The 27,331-nt window shown below is 42.7% G+C and overlaps 1 protein-coding gene across 1 annotated transcript in view; it reads right to left on the bottom strand.

Annotated features, from left to right (window-relative positions):
* slc1a7a (solute carrier family 1 member 7a) overlaps positions 1 to 27,331 on the bottom strand; it is a gene marked incomplete at both ends in the record, with an annotated part of 53,447 nt that overhangs the window by 18,045 nt on the left and 8,071 nt on the right. Inside the window, 4 exons of the mRNA XM_083781272.1 lie at positions 1,725 to 1,953; positions 2,881 to 2,923; positions 5,975 to 6,190; positions 25,532 to 25,611. Of these exons, the coding sequence (XP_083637398.1) occupies positions 1,725 to 1,953; positions 2,881 to 2,923; positions 5,975 to 6,190; positions 25,532 to 25,611 (568 nt within the window). The remainder of the gene's footprint in view (positions 1 to 1,724; positions 1,954 to 2,880; positions 2,924 to 5,974; positions 6,191 to 25,531; positions 25,612 to 27,331) is intronic.

The raw sequence follows: 27,331 nt of genomic DNA on the forward strand, positions 1-27,331 counted from the left end.
ATTTATGTATGAAAGGTGCTATACAAATAAAGTTTATTATTATTATTATTATTATTATTATTGTTCTGCGCGCTCACAACTCAACTAAGCCATCATCACTCACCAATCCTCAGCTGAACCACGCACGCACGCGCACATGCGCACACACACGCACACACACACACACACAAACACACACACAGAAGTTTCTTTGGTTAAAATAAGTATTCATTGCTATAGAGTGTTTGTTCAGTAACAGGGACTCCATGTCTCCCCAACTTTTCATTAAACAGAAAATGCATTTTCAGATCAGGATACCAATTTTATCCAATCAGGATAGAGAACTCAGTCTGGATTTTAAAAAAGTGGAATTGTACGTGATGACACAATTATGAACTTATTATGAAAATTGGAACTGAAACACCTACATTTTGTCACCTATACCTGAAATGTATTCTGTTTATTAAAGAGCTGGAGAGACAGGGAGACCCCTGTTATTGAACAAACACTCTATATCAATGATCACTATAAAAAATATAGTGATAACCTTATATATAGTGATAACCTAACAAAAAAAGAGATTTGTTTTCATTTTCTTTTAAACGAAACATATCACTGACCGTATGGGTCCATCGCCCATGGCCTAAAGAAAAACTAATTGGGGGTTCATGAAATGTCCATGAAGTGGTTTGAGAACTACTGAATTACAAAATTAGATATGCGTGCTATGATGATATTTGCCCTAAGGATGGCGCTAGAGGAATAGCAATAGTGGCATTCAAACGCTTAGGGTTTATCCTCCAGGGAGCAGAGCATCAATATGCTCAGCACGCTTCATCATGGCAATCTGCCTGTTAGATTTTGACATGTATTTTGTGTGCAAATTAATGGAAAGGTTGTCCTACTTGTGGGACCAGATGAGTGGTTCTCAACCCCCAGCTTGATATGCATTAGGCCCCCATTTGATTCTACACTGTAGAATCCTCAGGGTTTGTTTAACTCTGAGTGAACACATTGAAACCAAATTGGAACCACATTTGGTTCCATTTAATTACACTCTCAGAGTTACAGACCATTACGGGTCGATTTTTTTGGCCCCCATGGTGGTCCCTGAGCTGATCTTGTAATAGATGTAAGGGCTCTCCTGCTGATCATGCAGTCCTCAAATGTATAAGAGAAAAAAGTTTTTTGCATGCTGTGCGTGCATGCCTGCCTGCCATGCATGCCTGCCTGCGTGCGTGCGTGCGTGTAGATCAGTGTGAGTTCACGTCCTGACCTCACACCACATCGTTCTGGCCTCACACTACCACAGTCTGACATCGTCCAAAACAAACAGCTACTACTACTACTGAAAATGAGAAACAGTATGCTAGAGGAGAGGAGATGTGATGGAGTCTACAAAATCAATATGGATGATCTAGATAGATTCTCCCAGGGAGCATGAAGTGTTGGAACCACCAAGCAATCAACATTCTGTGTTTACACCCCTGTGTGAGACATAAGATAACATTATGTTGCAATGGACAACTCGTTGCAACATGACGTAGATCGGCTGTTTTTGGCAAATGTTCCCCCCAGGATTAAATTGTGTGCTACAGAGCTAAATAACAACCAATCGGTGGACAGAGAACATTTACATGGTTGCTCTCAACAATAATGTTTGTACAGTATTAATTAGCCATCCTCTGGGTTTGCACAGGCCAGGGGGGGGGGGCAGTGCCCATTATGTGGAGCAGGCCTCTTACCCATGGTGGCAGAGAAGATGACAATCCCCAGCACGTTCATGCCCTCGCTGGTGCCAGGAGACGTGCGCATGATGACGTCGGGCGGTGGAGTCAGATCCAGGGAGAAGTTCTGGATGTCGGAGCCGTTGTCGTCCTGGATGCCGTAGACGAACAGCCGCCGTGTGGTCTCGTCCATCAGCTGAGACACCGTGGGCTTGGGGATGGGAACCGGGATGCTCTGGGTACGATACTGCAATGCCAAGCACAGCAATGATATCAGTACTGTCCATGTCTGTGTATACTTACTATTACTGTGTGTGTGTGTGTGTGTGTGTGTGTGTGTGTGTGTGTGTGTGTGTGTGTGTGTGTGTGTGTGTGTGTGTGTGTGTGTGTGTGTGTGTGTGTGTGTGTGTGTGTGCGTGTGCATGTATTCACTTACTCCTGCGTTATAGGTTCTTTCCCTATCCATGCTAAATTATTATTAATAATATTATTATTATGGGTGACAGTAGCTGAGTGGACAGAGGTCACCGGCTCGCCCAGTAGGTGTAAAAAAAATCCATCCTGACCCCTACTTCCCTGGGTGCCTTATTAAAGGCAGCCAGTGCTCCTAATAATACTTGATGGGATGAGAAAAGAGATTATGTGAGCCTGCCATGGCCCATTACTATTATTTTTTTGCACTGGCAGATGCATCTGGTTTCCAGACTGAGATTATGTGCGATATTGCTATGGGCTATGGAAGTACGGATGTGAAACATGGAAAAGGCAGTCGATGTCTGGGCTGCATAATAAATGACTACCGTATATGAAGAATATTCTGCTGAAATGAAGCCGCTAGAGGTGAGGTGGTGAGGTGGTGAAGCTGTGTAGATGGAATATGATTGGACACATACTGAGGCAAGACCTCAACAATGACTGATAGCAAGTCATTGATGTAATTTCATGAGGCCCCAGCAGGGAAAAAAAGAAAAGGAACACCAAAGAGTAAGACCTCCTGGAGTTGTACCATTTGAAAAAGAAAGAAGCAAATATTCTGAAGTAAGGATTGCAACAGATGACCGTGGAAGCGTTCTGTGAAGACCGCAAAGCTAATTATGGTTTCTTTCTTCCAATTCAGTCATATTTCCCTTGACATTCCCTTGGATTCACTTAGAAAGCCACAAGATTTGCTTACCTGTTGAAAAGTAGCTTGAACCAAGTTGGCCGGGAACATGTTGCTAGGAAAGAAAATGATGAAAATCTTTAGTGTTGTCATATCTGAAAAGATGTAAGCAGCTAAAATGTTTGACTGGTTGAGAAAGAAAGCAATTACAGAGTGTAGGCTTTAAATACTGTACATTTCAATATTTCAAATATATATATTTTTTATTGCAAGCTGAGGTGCTATAGTACCGCACTAGATCTGATCTTTTTTTTTATTCTTGAAAATGTGTGCAAATCTTTGAATAATAAAATATTATTAATACAAATTTGTAACAAGTTTTTCAGAAATCTGTTGGGATTTAGAATTCATTCATTCGGTAGAATCGACCTCATATGGGATATGGGTTAAAGAATACTATGTTAGTTCCAAGCCCCCAGAACGGTGAAGCCACCGAGCATACTGATGGAAGAGGGAACTGCAGGCGGGCCTGTGCATATTATTATATAGCATGATGAAACCCCACACAGCTGGGCTTAACTTTGCGTTTATCCGGATGCTTCAAAAGGGGGTGGTGGAGGGGGGTGGGCAGCCACTGGGGAAAATCCCGGGAGGAAAACGGAAAAGGGGTGAGTTGTCCTGTTACCCCCATGCAGGAACAAGTTCCCAGCTCTTTTTTTTAGGAATATGTTTTTAACGATACCCCAAAAAATTCACAGATTTTGATTTTTTTATAGGGTTTCCCAATGATTTTTTTTTTGTTTTGTTTTTAATTTCATGTTGAAATATTAAAGGGTACCTCAATTTGCCATGCATTATTGTACTTTAAATATATTTTGATGAGAAAGATTTTTTATGGAATTTATTATATTGGGTCAAATATACTCATAGTATCATATAGTGATAGTGTGACAATATTTACCGTAGGCCTAGTGTTCTAGGGCTAATGCAATTGTCTGGGGAAAAGTGTGTAAAAGCCAATATGTTATATTCTACATGGATTTCACCACTTAAGCATTCAGCCATCATGCCATCTAAGACAAAGCAGGCTAATGGAATGACACTGACCCCAATGCCCCTAATTGAACGTAAGTACTGTACAAAACACCAATACCATTCCATACATACTGTTCTCATTATACTTAAAACACCCACTCACAGATGCACACGAGTGCGGGCAGGCACGGTCGTAAGTGCGCAAATGCACGCGCACACACCCACACGCGCACACACACACACACACACACACACACACACACACACACACACACACACACACACGCACACGCACACGCACACGCACACGCACACGCACACGCACACGCACACGCACCCCCCCCCCCACACACACACACACACACACACCACACACACATATGCTGCCATGATAAATGAGAGTCTAAAGAAGCTTTAAGAGATAAATCCAAAGCACAGCTGTGCTCTGCAAAACACACTCCCACATACATACACACACACGCACACACACACACGCACACACACACACACACACACACACACACACACACACACACACACACACACACACACACACACACACACACACACACACACACACACACACACACACACACACACACACACACACACACACACACACACACACACACACACACGCACATCGTATACACTCAAAACACACTCAAAGCTTGAGTGCACAGATGATTTATGTTCATCCATGCAACAGGAAGGCTCTGTGTTTGTCTGGACACATCAGTTAAAGCATAAATCGCACAGATGCACTGTTTTCTTTACTGTACCCCATGGGTTTCCAAACATTTTACCTCAATACACAAAAGAGAAATGTGGTGTCTCCCTGGAACCCAGACAGAAATACATCATGCCATATTTCAAAAGTAGTGAAAATAGCTACAAGCTACAAGGGGGGGGGGGGGGGGGGGGATATTTTTTTAAATCTTTTGATTACTATTTATTTCTTAAAATATGAAACAAAAAAATATTTAAAGGAGGTTATGTTTTAAAGTTTAAAGGTATACTCATTGCTATAGAGTGTATGTTCAGTAACATGTGTCTCCCTTAATTGTCTCTCTAGCTCTTTAATAAACAGAAAATACATTTTCAGATGGGTTTACATTTTTCAGACAATCAGGAGAGAATACCTATATATATCAGCTTAAAATTGTAACTGTTCCAGTTCCAATTTTGTCTGCTCATTTAGTTCGTCACCACTTCCAATGTCACCTTAATCTGTATCCTGTGTGAGTTCTCTCTACTGAATGGATAAATCCTGACCTGAAAATGCAATTTCTGTTTACTGAAGAGCTGGAGAGACAGGGAGGCCCTTACTGAACAAACACTATATCAATAAAGAGTAACAGAATATAGTTATTCAGTTATTTATTACTCCCTTGATCTACCTATAAATATAACAATGTCTTTACTAGTGACCCATACTGTTTGTGTGACCCAAAAATGGGTCTTTGTTTGGGAAACATGGTTTGGGAAACCCTGCTGTAGCCCACAATGGAACATCCATGTCACGATTAGACAAAATAGTAGCAAAAAACTAATAATAGATAAAGGGACCATTGTTGCAACTAGTTACTTTCCATCTCACTACACCAAATCTCTCTGCCTTTTGGCAAATGTTAGCCCAAGAATAAAGATACTGAGGTTCAATTGGTCAGTAATAGTCTGACTGGCACACTAATGTCAACCTGTGCTGTTGACATTAGCCCGTAGGCGTAGACCAATTGTCACACTGACACACTTCACCCTTCTCACCAACCTCACCCCTCAGCACCAATAATTAGCTTAGCGACGCATGGTAACCCACTGGCACATGGCTCTGGGGCTTACCTTCAAGAAATTCCCCTCTGACTGTCATGACAAAGCACGCACGCACGGCATGCACGCATGCATCTATGGACTGTTAGCTGCAGTTCATTACTTTTTCGATTAAACGAATAGTTGGAACGTTGGACTATCTCCAAACAGACAAGGCACCCGCCTGTGATCTGTCATGCAAGGAGGGACCCACCTAGCCTGGCTAATAAGCCAGAGGCGAATCAGCCAGTGTGATATTAGTCTGGCTTATTAGCCAGGCTAGGGCCCACCCAGACCCCATGGTTGGGGACCACTGCCTTACCGAATGAGATCCAGCAAGGCGTCAGCGGAGCTCATGATTGGCTTGACGTTCTCCTCGTTGTCCTCCTTCTGTGCGGCGCCTCCGGGGTGGATGATGGACACCATGACGATGCCCACCACCACCGCCACGAATGTGGTCCACAAGTAGTATGAGACGGTCATGATTCCCAGGCGGCTGGAACACTTGGCATCCAGGGCAGCCAGTCCTGACATCAGACTGATGCATGGAAACAGAAACAGACAGACAGACAGACAGACAGACAGACAGACAGACAGACAGACAGACAGACAGACAGACAGACAGACAGACAGACAGACAGACAGACAGACAGACAGACAGACAGACAGACAGACAGACAGGCGCACGCACACACACACACACACACACACACACACACACACACACACACACACACACACACACACACGAGACAAATAGATTAATACATGTTAGGAGTTACAATAACGAAATAACTTTGATAGTACGTATTGCGGCTGTAGGCTGTTCAAAAGCTGTGAGCCGAGGAGCTAAGAATGAGAGTAGTAGTAGACACCAAGTATGACACATTGACGCACGCAAAATAATTCAGGTCCACTCCAAGCCGTCAGTTTGACTATGTATTCTTCGCAGCACAGGTAAAGTACAACAGCTAACCATTATACTACCGTGGATGTTAAAAGGCATTGTTGAGGTCAACAGAAAATGTCGAATCCCAGCTCACCCCCTCTCCGTCCTAGTTCCTAGTTCTAGTGCCAGGTAAACGCTGTGTAGTTATTAGCGTGGCAACGCAATCTGTGCTCTGTGGTATTGTGTGGCCGGGTCAAGGTCAAGGTTATTCATATGTCCCAAACTGGGCACTTCGTTTTACAGCAGATAATAAAAGCTCTCAGAGACATTACAAACTGTACAACATACATAACAACAGACATACGTATACATTATCACAAGATACAGATGTTACATTAAATATAAAGTGCAACCAGGGCTAAAGTGCACCGAGTGTAACTACATCTACCTCCTCCTGCTTCCCTTGTTGATGTCTCGGATGGAGGTAGGTATGAATGAACGCCCAGCCGCCCACCAGGTATGAATGAACGCCCACCCCTTCCGGGTGGGCGTCGCTCCAAATTATGTGACGTAGCGCTGCACTAAGGGGGAGAGGAGGGGCCGGGGGTGACGGACAGATCGATGAGATCCAATCAGGGCGTGCGCAAATCTCAGCCGCGACCCGCCCCTCTAGACCAGAAACCTAACACGTTAGCTCAGGCTAGTCCAGTCCAGTTTCAGAATACAAATGTCTGGATATTATATTGCTACATATGACTGTTCACTCATACATGGATTTAAAATGAGGATACTTACAAATATAATTATGGTAATATACTGTATGTATTTAGTTAACAATCATATCAATCAATAAATCATTGAATCAATCAACCAACCATGCACTACAGGTATAGTTAATTAAGATTTCAATTAAAAGGAGCACATACATTTATATTGCCAAAGCAAGTGTCAAGAAAAACTAAAAAAATATGGTTAGACAGTCAATTTAGAACGGTTTTGTCCACAATTCCATGCTGTATTGATGTGGTACATTGATCAAAATAGCAATTCTTCTACTTTCTCTAATTGTATACTTATTGTAAATTAAACTGATGCAGATGTTTAAAAATAATTGAACTCTTGGAAGTGTAAAGCGTAAAATGAAACCAAATGGACCCATAAGGGTCCATTTGGTTTCATTTTACACTCTGAAGAGTTAACACTATAAGAGTAAACACTATATAATAAGGGTCCATTTAGTTACCAACTCTCCACCATTTATAGCTGGGGACCACTTGGAACCCCCTCAAGGACCACTGGGGGTCCCCGGACCGCTGGTTGAAAACCACTGATATAGGAGATGACAGGCAGCTCCTTAAGTATAAACATTACTAAACCGGAGAAGCCCTTTACATAAGACAGCAGCACAGCTGTCTCAGACAAGGCTGTCCGTGACTGTTTGAATGTCAGAGAGAAATGGCAACCATGAACACACTGTAGCAGTCTCTATAAGACCTCCTTTGTATCAGGTGTCAAAAAGGGAACATGGGTGTTCAGGAGGGACGTTCGAGGGATCGCATTCGCAACACACCGAGCTGGAATGCTTCATGAAAACCAGTATATAATAGAAAGAATCGTGTGAAGTGAGGGGCGCTTTACCAACCCTTATCATCTTACATCATCGCGATATCATAACATAACATATATGCCGATTTGCTCAGTGACAGACATAACAAACATTAAACTCTGTTCATTGTTAATGGCAATTAATGTTTGTGTTAGTGACAAAACAAACTGTTTGTCTAGGAAAGAAACATTAAATCTGTATATAAGAGGGGCTAGCGCCCCTCAAAACGATAAGACTTACTACCTTGTACTATATGCGAATGGTTCTCTCTCGCTCTCTCGCTCTCTTATCTCTTATCCTTCTCTCTCTCCACCATCCTTTCTCTCCCGACACGGCGACACCATCTCTATGTGTGTCTCTCTCTCTCTCCCCCAGGTGGTTTAAGATTACCTTTGAAGTTAATAAACTGTATAGTAATAAACTGTATATCCCCTGGGCCTATACACATATATGTCAAACTCAAGGCCGGGGGGCCAAATCAGGCCAGTGAATGAATTATCTTTGGCCCGCGGGATGATATTGAATTAGTATTAGAACTGGCCCTCTGGTATATTGCACGGACCACCATAATACTAAAGTCCTGCTTTGTGAGGATCATAGAACAGGAAACTGAGCTTAACAATAATGCATTTTCAGTTTTAAATGCATTTACTTTTTTGCTATTTGCATGGGACGTCCTCCTGACCGCGTTGCCCGTGTGTTGAAACACAGTCCGGCCCTTGACTTCTACCAATTTCTTTATTTTGGCCCACCGTGTATTATATAGGATCAAAACCAGTTTGAAGCTGTAGGGTTAGGGTGGCAACAATCATAAAAGAAAGTTTTCATCGCCACCACCAACAAGAAGAAAACAAGAAATTATTAGAATATGCCACAGGCTTCTCTGGGGCTATGAAGAAGTCAGTCATGTCACGCCTCCATATATGGTTATCAGTCCATCACGCCTCGTGACATCACGCCTCGTGACATCACGTCTCCATATGTGAAAATCACGACGCTGACCTCATCAAACCCTGGATAGCCATACATGGATAAGACTGGATCATCAACTAGATCTGCATATATGGAGCTGGCCAACAACTTTACATCTAACCTCAAACCTCAATATGTTGACCCTCCCCACCCGTCCTCTTCGTTCCTTTGACTGATACCTGTCCATTCAACAGGCCCGAAAATTAAGGCCCGGCCCTACCTGGGCCCTCATCAAACCCTGTACAATCAAGACACTGCCCACGCTGCCATGCTTAGATCTCCATATACAGTATGAAGTTGACCTGTTCTGACATTCCATATGTTGATCTGACCTCATCAAACCCTTTACACTCAAGACACTGCCCCGCTGCCACCCATAGATCTCCATATATGGAGCTGACATGTTCTGACATTCCATATGTTGATCTGACCTCATCAAACCCTGTACACTCAAGACATGCTCCATATATGGCCAGTACAGAATTCATAGAGCAGACGTAGAATACGCACATCAACAGGCTGGGTGCTGGACTAAATAAACTTCAGTAGGTATTGGATGGAGCCCGCACACCACAGGTATAAGAAAGACGTTCTTTATTGAAATACTGTATACAGTACAGAATTCATTCCATATGTTGATCTGACCCCCCCATGCCAAAGCACCAGCCCAGCAGTCTGCTGTCACCCAGGCGGATGTGTGCACACGACCTCGTTACCTTTAGGGTGAGGTCGCTTCTCGCCCTCAGGTCGTATTACAGGTATACAGTACTGTGTGTGAATGGCATGCTGACAGACTGCTTACCATGTTCAATTCATCATAACAATTAGAGACGTACGCAGCGCACCTGATTACCCAGAGGCAAATCTACAGCCACACATGACACAACACAGACAGACAGACAGACAGACAGACAGACAGACAGACAGACAGACAGACAGACAGACAGACAGACAGACAGACAGACAGACAGACAGACAGACAGACAGACAGACAGACAGACAGACAGACAGACAGACAGACAGACAGACAGACAGTCAAATTGAATTTGTACTACGCTTCGAGCCAAGACTCTTCATCGGGTCAAACTCAAGATCATCCACTTATATAGACACCCACAGGTCACGTTATCAAACAGTGGTAATCAGGTCAAACAATCAAATAGATGCAGTGTTCAACATTTACATATCCACAAAACAGTGGCAAAAACACAAATAGAAATGAAATATTCAGGTGCATTCATCTGCATTCAGTTATTGCGACTGCAGCTCGCATTTACTATGAAATCGTGCATTTCCCGTCAGTCAGTCAGCAGGTTGTTTGGTTGGTCATATTATGGTCATGCCTCGTGACATTACATGACATTATCAGGGATGGAGATCCCTGGAGATATCATCAATATTAAGCCCATATGGCCCGGACGGTTAGCTCTGGGCACCTGGGCTGCCGCGGGTTCGACTCCCGAGCCTGACGGCCTTTGCCGCGTGTCACTCCCTATCTCTCTCCCCTTTCCTGTCTATACTGTTCACTGTCAATAAAGGCATAAAAACAATATATATATATATATATATTAAGCCCAATGGGAATACCCATATATGGAGATCCCTGATGTCTGTCCTGTTATTGTCTTGTATTTATTGTTATGGCAGAACTGTGTTACTTATTTTGCCTCTTCTCTTGGCCAGTTCACACTTGGAAAAGAGACTTTATAGTCTCATTGTAGTTTTTACTAGTTAAATAAAGGTTAAATAAAAATAAAAAGTCAATATTGGCCAGAAACTCTACATCCATGACCTCAAACCTCAAACCATTAGATCTCCATATATGGAGCTGACCTGTTCTGACATTCCATATGTTTATCCTTCCCCATCAGGACTCTTAATATCTCCCTTTTGACTGATACCTGTGTCCATTTAAACTCTAGACGGGCCTGCCCCAAAGTTATTAGTGCAGGTTACAATTATAGATTGGCTATAGATTTCATTAATCATGTTGTCCATTTGTGTTCTTTCCACGGTAACCCTGGACCACTATGAAAAACCTCGCCCTGGCCCCAACCAAAAGAAACATTGTGAGACATGCAAATTTCCCCTCCTACGCCCCTGCCTGCCCCATATTTCACTGCTCTGCTTGTTAGTATTGTGGTCACTTTCTAGAACAGAAGCCTTTGGCTTATTTGGTTAATCACACTACTGTGTAACATGGAAAAGAGGGGGGGATTCAGATTTTACGGGGACAATTTTGAATTGCAGCCGTCCGTAGGTGCCCTTTGAGAGCGGTTTTGAAGAAGTCAAGGGATTTGCATGTCTTAATGACTGTTGGTAGGGCGTTCCACATTTTGGTGGCATAGGAGCGAAATTAATTTAGTCCCGTGTTTGTGTCGAATCTGGGTTGCACATGGTTTGTTGAACTCCCTCTGGTGCTGTGGGTGTGGACTTTGTTGATATTATGGAAGTATTTAGACAGGTACATGGGTATCTTGGTGGTGTATCGAATCTTGTGGACCAGACCCATTGCAAGATGCTGTACTCTGTCGTCAACTGTAAGCCATTCCAGCCTGTCAAAGTGGGCAGGGGTGAGGTGGGTTCGGGCCAAGTAGTAGCCTGACCAGTTTGTTTTGGGAAGTCTGGAGTCTTGTTTTAAGGGTCTTTGAGGGGGAGGTGGACGCTTTTCAGACATTCATCCGCATGTCGGACTAGCGCCTGCTCCCGGTTATGGTTAGGTTAGGAGATGAGGTAGGTTGTCATTTGGCGGACCAATGACTTGTCTGAACTACGTACTGCACCCCCTTTGAGGTGCTGTGGTACCAAGAGGTTCATGCATAGTCGAAGAAACCTTGTACGAGGGCCCCTTTTAGGGTCTTCAAGGTGTTTTTGTTGACCAGTGAGGAGATCCTGTATAGGAATATTGTTCTTTGGTTGACTTTTTTTATTACGTTGGTGGCCAGGATGGAACCTAGGTAGGTAATTTCATATTTTCGTGCGATAATATGGCGAATTATTAAAAGGTTGTGCAACTGCAAACGTTTTCTTTCCGGTCTATTTATCAGCCTTGGGCTACTTCACCGCCTGTGACTTCCCCCCATGTAATGTGCAATCTATTTATCCACCTTATTACTGAGGAAGAAAAGCATAGTATAGCCTCGGAAACTCCGACGTTTTATTTCCAGGCAGAGAACTATGGTATGGAACATAATATGAAAAGCATAATAACCTTAAACACCTACTTTCACATGTACTGTACCCTCAATGAGTATTGAGATAAGGGAGTCTTTGGTATGTGTGAGCTACGGGGACAGAAATTTAATCATTTTTCTCCTTTTCCTCAACAACTGCTATCAAGGTGCCCTTGGCTTAACACTTTGCAATGCATGTATGCTCTGATCTAGCTGTATTCAACAAGTGCTACAGGATGAAATGGGCCAGTATCAGCTTTATATGTTGAGGGTCTGCTGGCGATTCCGGCTCTGAAAGCAATGACTTACTGCATGCCGTGTGGGGAGAGCAGTGGTTCTCAAACTTGTTTTTATTTTTATTTTTTATTTAAAGGACCCCCATAACTCTGAGAGCATACAAATGGTCCATTTGGTTTCATTTGTACGCTCTCAGAGTTACAGACCTGTAGCGGTCCATTTGGAACCCCCCTTGGACTCCACTTAAAGAACGTACCACTGGTATAGAGCATTTGTTTTGTTGTTGCTGAAGCTCTATTTGTTCAGTGAAACTATATGGGCTTCTAGGGGTACACTATTTATTTGGTTTTGTGTTGTTTTACTTTAGGTCAGTGGTAGAAAAAGTAGGCTACTCAATTTCTTTACTTAAGTAAAAGTATCAATACTGCAATATATAAATACTCTGTTACAAGTCCGGAATTCAAAATGTATTTGAGTAAAAGTACAAAAGTATTGGCATCAAAATGTACTTAAAGTACCAAAAGTAAAAGGACTCATTATGCAGAATGTCCCATTTAAAGTTTTCATACGTAACGTGTATAGAAATCTTTTGAAATTATTGATCTACAGGCTCACAATGCTTGTGAGAAGTAGCCTTCTCAGTCTACTTTTTTAAGTAACAGGTTTAAAGAGATGCAGTATAGGATACTTCATAGGCAACACAGAACACCTGAAATCTTTAATAAAATCGATCCCAGTAGGTCCCCATTGTGCATTAAATGCTAAAAAGCGGTTGGTACGTATATACACTGTTTCACTGATAGCCAGGTTCTGGTCTTGTGTGACAAAAGAATTGAGTTCAATTATGAAGTCTACAATCTGTAAAGATCCTGGGCAATTTTTATTAGGGCTGCCATCTAGAAAATGCATTTTGTTTAATTGGATTCACGAAAAACCTCCATCAGTGACTCAGTGGTATAGAGAAATCTACTGAGTACTTCCAATGGAAAGGTTAAGTGCCAAATTAAAAGAGAGAAAAAATAACTTTATGAATATATGGCAGCCGCTGATAGATGACTTGCCCAGGGATCTACTCTGATTTATAAAGGAAGTGACTCATTAAATTGGAGCCCAGCTGTACTCTTGCACTTTGCCTTCTGTGTCCATGTGTGTTGTGTGTGTATTCTTTCCCCTAATGAATAACTATTATTATTATTATTAATATACTATTGTGTGCTGCTCACCATTTTCTTTTTTGTTTGTTTGTTTTGTTTGTCTGTTTTATTGTATTGTGCTTTTAATTTATACCTTTCTAGTTTGTCTCACTTTATCTGTATACATTCATGTGAAAACATAACAAATCTATGAAAAAATCCATTTCATTGAACTGAAATGTGTGAAAATGGCTCTTTCATGTGTCTCTAATGGGGATCCTTTAATAAGTAACTCAACATTGTCAAAGAGTACAGTACTTGAGTACATATACTTTCCACCACTGCTGGTCACAGGAGATTAGAGGAGCTATGCAGCTGTGAAAGAGCAGGATGTCTCCATGTATGCCAACAGAAGGTCAAGTAACAGAGTAGTAGAGTTGCAGCACAACAAAACTAGCCTACACCCTACAACAAAACATCAATCTCTTGGCAGATGATCAATGTTGTAGGAATGACCGTGTTAGTGGCTGGAGAAACAGTACAGAGGCATTGGTAAAGGTTAACCAATGGTAGGTTTATTCACCAAATGAGCAAACCGGCATAAATACAGGAAGCTCTCTACTCCCAGCACAGACAAATTTTGCCAGTTCACTAGAAAAATGTCAGCCTTTTATACCCAGCTGGAGATAATGAGAATGGACTATCCCATTTACAGGGGTGTCTTCAAATGAGAACATACCATAAATACATACATAAGCATACAATAAATGCATATAAATAAATAACCTTATACCATACAAATGTTACACGTTTCTGTGAACTACATGAACTATACAAGTTATATAATAAGTCCTTCACACTACAACATAAATAATCAATCACAACAGCACATCTTATCCCCCCCTGCTATCCTGACATTGTCCAGCCCAATCCTTACTGAAACACATCACAGGCAATTGTTAAGCATTCAATCAAACCTCAACAATAGAACATTATTGCACTTCCCAAAAATCTTGAATCTATAACCCACATTGCACTTGCCCCTCATGTTTGTTTATCACCAAGCATTTCCCCAGGTGGAACTCGTTGGCTGAGTGTCCATCTCAGCTAAACAGGAAACAGTTTTAACACATAAAATAATGACTGCAAAATACAACTGTGTAAGTTAATAAAGAGCCAATATGCTAAATGGTAAATGGTAAATGGTGCATTTATATAGCGCCTTTATCCAAGGCGCTTTACAGAGATTGTGCATTACATTCACCCATTCACACGCACATTCATACACCGATGGCAGCGGAAACCATGCAAGGCACCAACTAGCACATCGGGAGCAATTAGGGGTTCAGTGTCTTGCTCAAGGACACTTCGACAGTAACTCTGGGGGAGCCCGGGTTCGAACTGGTTACCATCCAGGAACTCTACCCCTGAGCCACCGCCGCCGCCGTACCTGTGCAACAAGTAACAGAGGACCACTCTGTTACAAATGTATACTGTACATTAACCTCCCCCCCAAAACGCGCACGCGCACACACACACACACACACACACACACACACACACACACACACACACACACACACACACACACACACACATTTTCATCTGACATTGATGCGTTTCACTGGCAGCATTCTCCCCAGTTTCTCCAACCTGTAACAGTCGCTAATGAAGTGAGAGAGATCGCCCTCCCCATGCGACATCCGACCAACAAACACGTCCAATTAGCCCTTTGCTAAATCCCACCCCAAAAAGCGATTGTCCAATGCAAATCCAAATAGTTTAGCAACTGTTGCTATGCAGGTGAAGCTTTCGCCACCTCATAGCTGTCAATGTTATTTTGCATGACTGTGTTGTTGAACATTTACACGGCTTAACGTCTGGAAAGTTACAGACTGACCGACCCAGGTGATGGCAATAATACTAATGATTACCGTGTAACATGAGAACTGACCTGCATGTCTCTTCGCTGCTAACGTGCCTATTGGACAAGGACGAGTTGGGGAGGGACTTAGCGAAGGGTTAATTGACTGCATGACACTGTAGTTCCCTTCTCAGAAGGTGCTATAATCATTTCCGGTTCCAGGCCAGTTTCCCATAGCTTCATTTGATTGGCTCAGCAGCAGATTTTAACTAGAAACACACTTCACCGTCATAATTGTGTTTCCTGTTCAAATCTGCTGCTGTGCCAATCAAATGAAGCTATGAGAAACTGTCAGGGACACTCTCGTCAATGATGTTTGTCAGAGCCTTTATCTATGTACAGTATCTATCCATCCTGACTGACTGAAAATGTTAAGCAATAGGTTCAAGGTTGTCTTTATTTGTCAACCTTGAACCCTCAATAGAGTGTCGCAGTCCCGCCCCCTACCAGGGCCCAGGAAATGATTATCCGTTCATTTTCCTCATAGACATTTCAAAAAGTATTTATTTAAAGACGTTTACGCCGCGGACAAAGCCAACTCTTGTCGTGACAAATCATGACAACAAACACAATTTCTTTGGGCCGAACAAATAATTAGAAAGAAGAAAAAAACGGCAGGTTACAACACTTTTGTTATTGTTTTTCTTCTTTGTAATTATTTGTTTGGTCCAAAATATTGTGTTTGTTGTCTTTGTCCACAGCGTAACCGTCTTTGAATAAATACCATTTGAAATGTCTATGGGAAAAATGCATTGGGAATCATTTCCTGGGCCTTGCGTCGTCATGAAAAGGGGTGGGACTGCGACACTCTATAGTCATTATTACCCAGCGTGCAGAAAGCCAGAGCCATGGGAAGGTTATCTTATCTAGTAAGTTCCAAGTAAATGAGCTTCCTACATGCAGTTCAGTTTAGGATTATGGTACCTTGCCTGACATGTGAACCTGCCAAGTTCATGTGGGAATCAGATGCGTACAGTGGAATCAGATGCGTACAGTGGGGCTGACAACAAGTTTTCTGACCATATGGGGCTTACTGTCCCTCCTGGCTGCATCTTTGCTGAGCAAGAGCATTACAGTAATCCCTCTTTCAGATGGAAAAGAGAAGGCAGGCACACCACAGCTCCTTCATTCTGTGAAGTATAGCTACGGGATCCACACACCACAAATGAACTATCTGGTTATTCAACCCAAAGGAGGCAATTTCACAACATAAGTGCTCTGATTTAAGCTCCTTGCACACAGAGTTGTTTTTATTTCATAGAAAAATGGAAATAAGTTTTATTTCTAGTGCTGGATTTAATACTTTAATACAGCAGAACAGAAACAGGGATCAAAAAGATTTAGAGGAAGTCAAAGCATGAAGCTGATGCTAATGGTGACCAGCTATACTATTTGCCCTGGCAGACCTCTTAAAAACATTTTGGGTAGATAGAGTATTTTATTGGCAAGCAGTGCACCTTAAAAGTGCCACCATTGATCAAGTCACAAAAAGCCAAAGCTTTTTCCATTGAGGTCCATTTAAACAATTGATTGATGAATTGGTGACCCGATCACTTGATGGCATGGACAATGAATCCAGCCTGCTTATAACCCAGCCTAGGGGTTTCCTGTTTTTAGTGTGACAAAAACATAAATCCTTCGACATTTGACTTTGGGGAAGAGCCCTGAGCTGGCACTTTTTTTTGTGAGTTTGAGGGATTTAGGCCAGTGCTGTGACACAAATCTAGGTCAGCTGGCTCTCTGTTCACTTCAGCTGTAAAACTCACAGAAAGTATTGGGAGGCGTTATTTTCAACGTTCCCCTCACTTAATCCAGTATTGCAGAGCAGTGCATTTACAGCTTGCATTTGCTGCCACTGAGCACTTTTCTACTGCCAATCTTTGTGTGCTGGACCTGGTACAGAAATTGTAATAAATAAATAAATAAAAAGTATAAACATACAAACAAACATATATATCTAGAATGACTGCACAGAGTCTGTGTCTACTCTGTGAGTACACAATCACGTTACAGTACCTCCCCCAAAACTGAAGCAGTTAAATTACAGTAGCTACAAGTAATACATTTTTTAATGACAATTTATTTTATTTTATTTTTTAGTATTCAGACAGCCAAGTAATGGGGTAAAAGCTCCCCAAAACAAATACGTCTCTGTGAAGCCCTACACACACCGTCTGCGAACGCCGCGCGTCAAAACAGCCGCCTCCGTTATTTTCAATGAACCTATCCCACACCCCCTGTGAGCACATCTAAGCGTCAGGAGGCGTGAAGTTGAAGCTCAAGTTTTCTTCTTCGTGGGGTTTTTAGACAGCTGGTGGATGGAAAATAAGCTCCACCTCCGCGCCCGACGGACGCGACGGACAGTCTCAAATGGACGCGACGGACAGACTCAAATGGAAGCCGCGCACAAGCGTGAAAATGAAGCGCGTCACCCGGCAGTGATAGGCACTAGCCAATGGAACAGATGCAGCCTGCAGCCCATCCACTGGGAGGAGTTATACTTGTAGTTGTCTTCTTTCACGCTGTCAAACGCCCCCTGGGAGGGAATTGTGAAGCCATGTCAAGGGATACAGGAAGACATCTGGGCAGTGGGCAGCTCGAAGTAACATTCTGTCCAAATTATTAACAAAACATTGAAAAATCGTCTGAAGAAATAAAGTAAAGCATTGGTTCTCATGTTTGCTTCAGATCACCCCTGTAATCTTTTCATCCATGGCACCCCTGGCTGAATTACATTGTCATTTACTGTAACCCTGATCCATGACATTGAAAATTACTTTACTTTATAAAATAGCCCGTTCTCTTCACCATGTGCTGCCCTTCTCATCATTATTATCCATCTCCGTGGTGGTCTAGTGGTTAGGGTGCGGCGCTCTCACCGCCGCGGCCCGGGTTCGATTCCCGGTTAGGGAACACTGTTTTATGATGAATTCCTGTTCTGTTCTTTAACTATATAGAAGTGTCTATTTGTACGTCTTTAATGTTTTGATGAATTGAACAATGTGGACCCTGTTGTAAACAAGTGTAATGCTTAATTGGGTCGTCCACTCACAGTTAACAGTCTTTGTATTGAGTTTGTGCTTGAAATGTATTGTAATTCTGCAAACTGTTAATAAATATTTAAATCAATCAATCAAAAATCTCCTTCTCACCGCCGGGTGACACACGCTTGTCGGCAGCTTACATCTGACGCGGAGGAGAGCCTCAGATGTAAGTTGGCCGTCGCGCAAGTCGTCGGCGAAAACAAAACTAGTTTTAAAACTCCTCGGCCGGGAGGCGTACCCCGGTCCCCCGTTCCAAAGGCACGTACGTTATCCAGTCGACTAAACAGCCATGACTCGATAGCGAAGTAGCAACAGAGCAACTTATAGCCTACATTAGAATGCGCCTTTGTCTGTGTCAACATCTTGTCACTCAAACGTCCCTCTCACGCCCACTTCGCTAACGAAGAAATAGAGGACTACAGGCGTTTAAATAGGCTTCCGTGTGCGTCTCCTCTAGGAACCGCCCAAAGCCCCGGAAGGATTTAAAGTGAGACCTGACGCGACGGACAACTGACGCTTTCACGCCTGCCAGTGTATTCACAGCCACCGGCGATGTCCGACGCGCGTTCACGCCTCGCCTGACGCTCCGAATCCGATACGCATACGCCACCGTTCTATTTTCCAGTGCCGCGTCGCTGTGCACCCGGTGTGTGCTGGGCTTGACACCTCTAGGGGCCGCAGTCTGCATTCAAAGATTTTCCTAGAAGCTTTGTCATTGCTACAAACCTTTTCTGCTGGGCTGGGAGGGAATTCGTGAAAATCGTGCACTTGGTATGTTGGTGTTAGGTATGGGCATAATGTTTTCAAAAAACATCCCAAAACGAGTTAGGCTCGCCCCCTAGTGGTCTGTTTGCAATGAATCCATATTAGATAAGTCAGGTTGAAACCCAAAATAATTGATAGAATACATTCAATGGATCCATTTCCAGAAGAGAGAGACAGATAGCGAGAGAGACAGATAGAGTGAGAGAGCGACAGACAGAGAGACAGAGAGAGAGAGTTTTTGTTTGGCCGGATTGGCATTATGCGAGTACAAATAAAGGAGTGAATTAGGGCCACAGAGAAAGAGACTGGGAAATGGCCAGACAGGATTTAATCAAAATCTGTGTTTACTTTTACGGCTGCTGTGACCATCTGGGTGGCTTCTAGGGTATAGTAATAAAAGCAGCTGCGAGGCAACAGAGGCCTTATTGCCATCATTCAGCTCCTGTAGATCACATAAACACTATTCTATTTCTCCCTTCTTGTTCCACAAGCCCAACACCTTTAGTGAAAAGCATACTGCTCTATAGCCATCTGCCTTTGTCTGGGGGTCTGGTGCTGGTGCCAGGCCAGCTGATATCACTATTGTACACTGTAGAGCAGGGGTGGGGAACTTTGATGATGGAGAGAGGGCACTCACTCATTGTCGGACAGAAACCTCTTATCTTCATATTTTAACTTTTTCATAATTAGTGCCCTACTTTGTCATTATATGTCACACAAAAGTAGCAAATATAGCCGATCTACAAGATCAAAATGCATCACAGAGCGACACATTTAGCTTTTTTTTCCAAATGCCTTTAAAACAAAAATACATCACATGGATGCACCTGGGACGTATCCTCAGTGATGTATCCTAAGGTCATTGGGGTTTCAGGTCTCTCAACATCATACCCCTCACTCAGGTAACCCAGCCGGAGGTGATCAAGTCTCGACTTACATCCCTGTAAGTAACTACCCTCGATCAGTCCCATTAGGAAAAGACAGGGCCACACAATCCGATGCTCCGGAACTACTCAGCCGGCACTGGGAGTGAGAGGAACAGGCACGTGGACGGACTAGGCTCTGTGGGTTGACTCCTGTCCGGTCCCCTCCTATGTCTCACCAGGTCCATTCCTGCTCTCACCAGGTCCAGAACCTGTGCATTGCACCAGTCTCCCAGCACCAGGCACGTTATTCAGGAGTGGTGGATTCCTTTAGTTATACTTATGTTCAATTTATGAACTTAAACACAAATATATTGGACATAATAATAAATCACACCCGTGTGAAATGAGGGGCGCTCTAGCCTCTTATCATTATACATCATCATACATCATCTCATGAACAACTGAATTTATGTGAGGCACATATGACCTAATTTCTCCTTTCATTGTCAATGGCAAATATGAGACGTGTGGGGACAAAAGCTCCTCAAAAAATACAATACAATTGAAATACTATAGTCATTATTAAGATACTAATATAGAGTAATTAAAGCGGGTCATGTTTGGAACAGCTGAAATCAATAATACATCAGTATTCCGATATTAACCTGCAGGCCACATTAAGTGAAGGTGTGTCCTGCGGACCGTGTATGCTGTGTAGAGGGTAATAACATCGCCATACTCAGATTAAAGGGCCACTTCACCCTATTTGCAACCTTAATTTAATGATGTTTGGGAGACAAGAAACTCTTTCCTGGGTGGAATATATATGTGGGTAATATGTGTTTTTAGATATTTCAGTATTTCAAAGTGTCCATGTGGGCTCCATGATGTCATGGACACTGGACTCACTTACTTCCTGGACTACATGTCAGTGGCGTTTCCAGGAATTACATTTTGGGCAGGCAAGAATTACATTTTGGGCAGGCAAGAATTACATTTTGGGCAGGCAAGATGTGTTAATTGTCTTCCCCCCGCGAACAATCAGTAGCACTAAATGTTTTCAAAGAGATATACCTGCCAGACAGTAGGATACAAAGAGATATACCTGCTAGACAGTAGGATACAAAGGCTGAAAGGCTTTATAGAGAGGGTCGCTCTCTATTCGCGCAACGGCCAATCCGCTGTCCACTAATAGTTCTCAGGTCTCAGGTCTGGATTTTGGCCAGGCAGAAAATGGATTTGGACAGGCGGACGGACGCCTGTCCTCACCTTATTATAGATACACCACTGCTACATGTTGTCTCAGTAAGACAGCCCTCCCCCTATATCCACAAGGAAATATTTGACGAGGCGAAATCATTTCGGCACTACAACGGTAAAATAGGAGTATGAATCGCCTCTAAGAGAGACACCTTCAGAAGGTGAATAATGAGATTGTTAATTTGTCTGTAACGGAGATGACATTGGATCAATGTCAATTACTTTCTAGAAAAGTCAATTTAGTAGCACTAATCTACTTTTCAGGATATCACACATATTTATCTTGGAGATCCATTATCCTCTCATTGGTGAGTCTGACTGCTCCTCCAGTGTCATAGGCCAAACGTTATTGAGCAATAATTGGCTGGTTTAGCCAGCATGCAGCCACCATTTCAGATTAGTGTTCATTAACAACTTGTCCTCGGTCACGAGCCTGGGTTTCTAGAAGTGATCTCCTCCACACGTACGCACGCATGCACGCACTCTCACTCACTCACTCACTCACACATACACATCTTCTTTGGATCATTGTTTAGATCTATCAGCCGTCAGAGAGTGAGGACTAGAGTAGAGTGGATGGAATTCTGGAATGTATGAGGATTCTGGAATGTAAGTTGAAATTGCGTATAAATATTTAATCTAATTAATTCCATAAATGAATTAACTCAGTTATTTTGAATCACATTTCACTTATCAGTGAGAGGTCTGAGCTCATTAGTACAGAAAGAAAAGAGTTGAACAAAGGAGCAAGAGAAGAGAGAAATATCCACGTTTAAACCGAGAAGGAAATGTTTTCATTCTAGTTCTGGGGATTGTCACCTGTTTTGATTATAAACTTAATACGTTCTTAATTAGCCATGCGCGTCCGATGCGAGAGACGTATCTATACGCTTTGAGCACTTTTTTATTGATTACTTTCAATCGCCTTTCTACACACCCGGACACAGTGGTGGCTGGAATGTGCCACGGGCCCTAAGGCAAGATTGACAGCCCCCCCCCCCCCCAGGGAAAGGCTGAGCGGGACCGTAAATACCACTTCAAAACCCTCAACGTGTCTCAGTTGCAGCATACCTGAGGCAATGAATATGTATAATGTAGGCTACACGAATCTTACATGTTGAAATGTCCATAACCATTCATTCCTAACGGAGCTAATCAAATACTGGAGGGTGTAGGCTGCTATACTCACATAGTTGTGCCTGCTGTCTGTGGCTGTGATGGATGGGACAGCTTTGGGATTGGGGAAAGTTGATTAAATAGTCAAATTTTTCAATTCAAGTGGTAAAGTTAATGTGGGCATGTCCGTCCATCTTTCTGATTAGCCTACTGTTGTTGTCTTAATTGGTATTCCTTTCATGTGACTTCACTCACCTCCAGTGCATGTGGATGGAGCTGCTGCTGTTGTGTTTGTATTCCACGTTTACTCCATCTATCTTGCCTTCTTTTGCCTGTGGTAATTTTATGTCTTGTTTTGACTGAATCAAAACTCAACTTTATCAGGCGATTGCAGAGCAGGGCTAACAACTGTATACAGCCACAGCGGACAGACCGGAGTAATCCGTCTACTCTAACGTGCAGCCAAGCAGCCCAGTTTAAACACTCTATTTCCTGCCTGTGCCGTGAAGGGCCCTTCACAATAAAGCGTCTCCCTTTATCTCCCAATGAACTACATTTTACACTGCTTATTATTGACAGGAAATGTAGTCTTAGTCGCGGTAACTTAACAGCGTGTTTGAGCAGCCCCGATTCATCCCACAACACTCCGGTCACTTGATCAAAAAGGAAAAAAATGCCTCTCCCCCTCCCTTCCTGAAAACAGGACGGGAGGGGCACATTGTGTAGAATAGTCTCTGTAAACATAATGGCGGCGCCCATGCGAACGTACATACAACTCCAGTCAACAGAATCACACTGCATAACATCCGATCGGCTTGCCTCCAACTCTCCTCCTGTTTCTCCCTCCTCCCCTCCCCTCCTGTTTGTTTCAGGGGAGGGGAGGGTGTCTTGTATAGTGTCTGTCGGAACATGGCGGCTCCCATGGACACTATCATAACAGATCTAAAGTCGGTCAGATTCATGTCTCCTTTCCTTCTGCTGCTGCATACTCGAACAAACAAGAAAACTATCACGGATTGTACTGTCCCTTGGCGAACTCGCCGAGGGATGGTGGAACAATGCAAATACTCGCTGTTGTGTTACTGGAGGGGCACAGCAACACCACCATCCCTCGGCGAACTCGGCTAGCCGAGTTGGAACGATACACTGACAGACACGTACATAGATGGATAAATAATGACGTCTTTGCATCGTTTCATCTGCCCGCCTGGCGTCTGCCCAATCCGTCATCATCATCATCGGGAGGCATACTATGATCCGACGGAGCAGGAGCAATGGTCCGAGGTGCGCTGGGGGTCGGGAGAGGGTTGCGGTTAGGTTTAGGTGTCTGCCCCGGGGGAGGTTAGGGTTAGGGTGAGGGAGGAGGTAGGTTGTCGTTCGGACCAATGCTCCGTCGGATGAAAGTACTGCGCTCATCATCATCATCATCATAAAAAATAAATAAACAGTAGTAACCTAGCCCCAATATGTTCCCTCAGTCCCTATGCTCATTCTGTAGCTCATACAAAAGCCAATTACCGACTTAGATTTTTGTGTTCATTTTTATAACTGCCTGTCCACGTCTGACATAAAACGGTCCCTAACTTGGCTTTCTGTTCAAGAAGAGCACGTTACTACAAAACCAGGTGTTACATAAAGGTAAACAAAGGTGGACAAATTAAGCTTTCTTATAGTGTTTCTCTCTATAAGAGAACCTTTGCTGTCGGCCTTGGAAAAGGTTGGTCATCTATCAGCATTAGCATCACAGGTTCCATGGCTGAGGGAATCCTTAGCAAGCTAAGTGTTAAGAGTGCATTTCAATTGCGTTCTTGTGATTGTGCACCATCTACACCACTGGTTCTCAATATGGGGTCCGGGGACCGGGGACTTGAGCTGGTCAGTGATGAAAATAGCCTGCATCCTGCATCCTTAGACTCACTAAATTGAGAAAGGACGCAATCACGTACCCTCCGGGGGTCCTGGGATGCAAACTGTACTCAGTACTGTACTCTAACGTTGTTGAAGTAGGACACTTTTACAGTGTAGATTGTGGTCCTCGTATTAAATGGCTGAGAATCACTGATCTTCAGCAGTTAATTCAGCCATCTGGAGACAGTACTTTATGCCCATAGAATCTAGATGTGCAAGTGTAACTATGTCAAAAGGTGCTGCACACAAAGCATGCATCATTAGATGTAGCATATTCTCTCTGAAGCTGGGGCCTTGTTTTCAAGATACTCAAGGGACCAGTACTGTCCATACCTGTACTTCAAAAGAGTAAGAAACAGCCACAGGGAACTCTACTCATCTGCTCCCCTTCATCATGCTCTTTTTATTCTGTATGTATGTTTTTACACTGGAGAGACAAAACAAATTTATAATCAATAAAGTATCTATCTCTAATCTCATTCGACTCAGATTCGGCACAAACATGGGCCACCACAATAGAGCTTTTGAACAATTATTTTAACCAAAGAAAACCACTTACCCTACCTTTAAATATATAGGATCACAATGGTAAACTGTTAATTTAATATTCAATCAAAGCTGCGTACTTTACTGTTACGTATTCACAAAGTCAACACGACCATTTGCTGTTCATTTGAATTTCTTCTCTTTTCCACAAAATATGACGTAGATCACACTTAGACACATTACGCATAACCATCCTAATACGATGGACAGTATGGACAGAGAGAAAAAATATTAATAATAAGACCGCATTTTCCAGGAATTATAATGATTTCGCCTAAATGGTGCACTCACTGCAGCCTACGGCCTGCAGGCAGAAAGTGACAAACACCAGGCTGTTTGAATGCTTTATCCGCTTGGATGTGTAATGTGATGTAATTTTGACTAAACTCAGCACAGCATGTCGACCCATAACTGTACGGCATGAAGAGCGCTGCACTTACCTGGATACGACGAGTGGTAAGATTAACATCTTCAACATCCTCATCAGAAGCTCTCCGGGGAACTGGAAGTATTTCACCTCCTTCAAAGGATGAAAAATTAGATAAAGAGGGAGAGAGAGAGAGAGAGAGAGAGAGAGAGAGAGAGTAAAATAAGTCATAGGCTACCACATGAGTAGCTAAGCTGACGGTTTAATTTTAACACATAAAACCTCAGACTTTGTTGGTGGGGTTGGTGTCTCCAGGCATCTACACTTTTTTCCCTCTACACCAAATCACTTCGCTGAAGGTCACCGACAAAGCGATTAGTTCACAAGAAGATCTATAATGTTAGGTGAATGTTCGCCTATTTTGCCTATTGTTGCTGAATGTTTGTCTATTATGACAGGCCCAAGAACGCTATAGGGTTCTTAACCACCCCAGCATATTCTGGGGAAAGCCTTTGCAGGAAAATAGCAGATCTACAAGCCTATACATTCAAGATATTTAATGTACTGTAGAGTGCAAAACAGAAAAGACAAGATGGAGCCCTGGGGGACCAGTTAAGTAGCCTATTACAGGTCAGATAATTCTGCATAGGCCTTGAGTAAGATAACGGAGGACTGCTGTACTATATGCAGGTACATTAGAGAATATAATTGTTAGTCCCTTATGTAATTTGTATTCATGGCTTGTGAAGCAGCCCCACAGTAACTGTTCATTACAGTGCGTGAATGGCAGCTTATTCATTGTACCCTGTCAGGCAACAGCCAGGCGCATAGCGTGGATTAAATGATTGACTGGGCAAATTAGCATAGCAAATAGAGGAATAGGTGAACAGTGAAATGTTTTGCCAACGTGCTAATAGGGGACCATTATTTTAAAACAAAGGCGACTTGCATGCTGTAGTTTGCTACTAACAGACATTTACATGCACAAGGGCTACCAAAGTAGGCTATCTTTTGTTGTTTTTGTTGTTTTTTCGCCCCCTCTCTTCGAAATGATCTGAGCCAGCTCTAAACTGACAACGTTTCGACCACTGTGGGTCTTCGTCAGGTATGATCATACCTGACGTAGACCCACAGTGGTCGAAACGTTGTAACAAATAAAGAATTTTCCTGGGTGCTACAATTCAGTGTGCGGACATCACTTCCCTTTTCACAGTATCTGAAATAGGTCTACATGTATTTGAAATATGTATTTTCTGTATTTGAAATATGTATTTTCTGTATTTGAAATATGTATTTTCTGTATTTGAAAATACAGAAAATGTGTATTTTCTGTATTTGAAAATACATTTACAATGTGTTTTAAATACAAAAAAAGTATTTCAAATTGTATGTATTTCAAATACTGCCCATCTCTTTCTACAATACTATGAAAATGAAAAACAAAACACCCGTGTGAGGTAAAATAGACACTAGCCTATTTGCTCAGACACTATGCTGTGAAATTATCCATTCATTGTCAATGGGATTTTAATGTTTGTGTAAGACGATATACACAAACATAGCTACACTACACTTATCTACACTATAATAGCTGAATATCTACACTAATAGCTTAATATAGGAGGGGCTAGCACCCCCCAAAACGTGAAAATAAATGTCATTTTAAAGTGGATTGATTCATAAGGAATCAACATGAAAAAGACAAATAGAGAGATAGAGATAGAGAGGAGAGTGAGAGAGACGCGCATGCACACAGGGTGCATATGGTTAGACAAAGTTGCCAACAGTCCTACAGTCATTAGTCAGACAAACCCATGCTGTGTGTTAAAAATCACCCGTGGCTCCCGACATGCGTGGCAGGTTAAAACGAATC

Source organism: Protomyctophum parallelum (assembly GCF_964188405.1).
Source record: "Protomyctophum parallelum genome assembly, chromosome: 14".
NCBI classification, from domain to species: domain Eukaryota; kingdom Metazoa; phylum Chordata; class Actinopteri; order Myctophiformes; family Myctophidae; genus Protomyctophum; species Protomyctophum parallelum.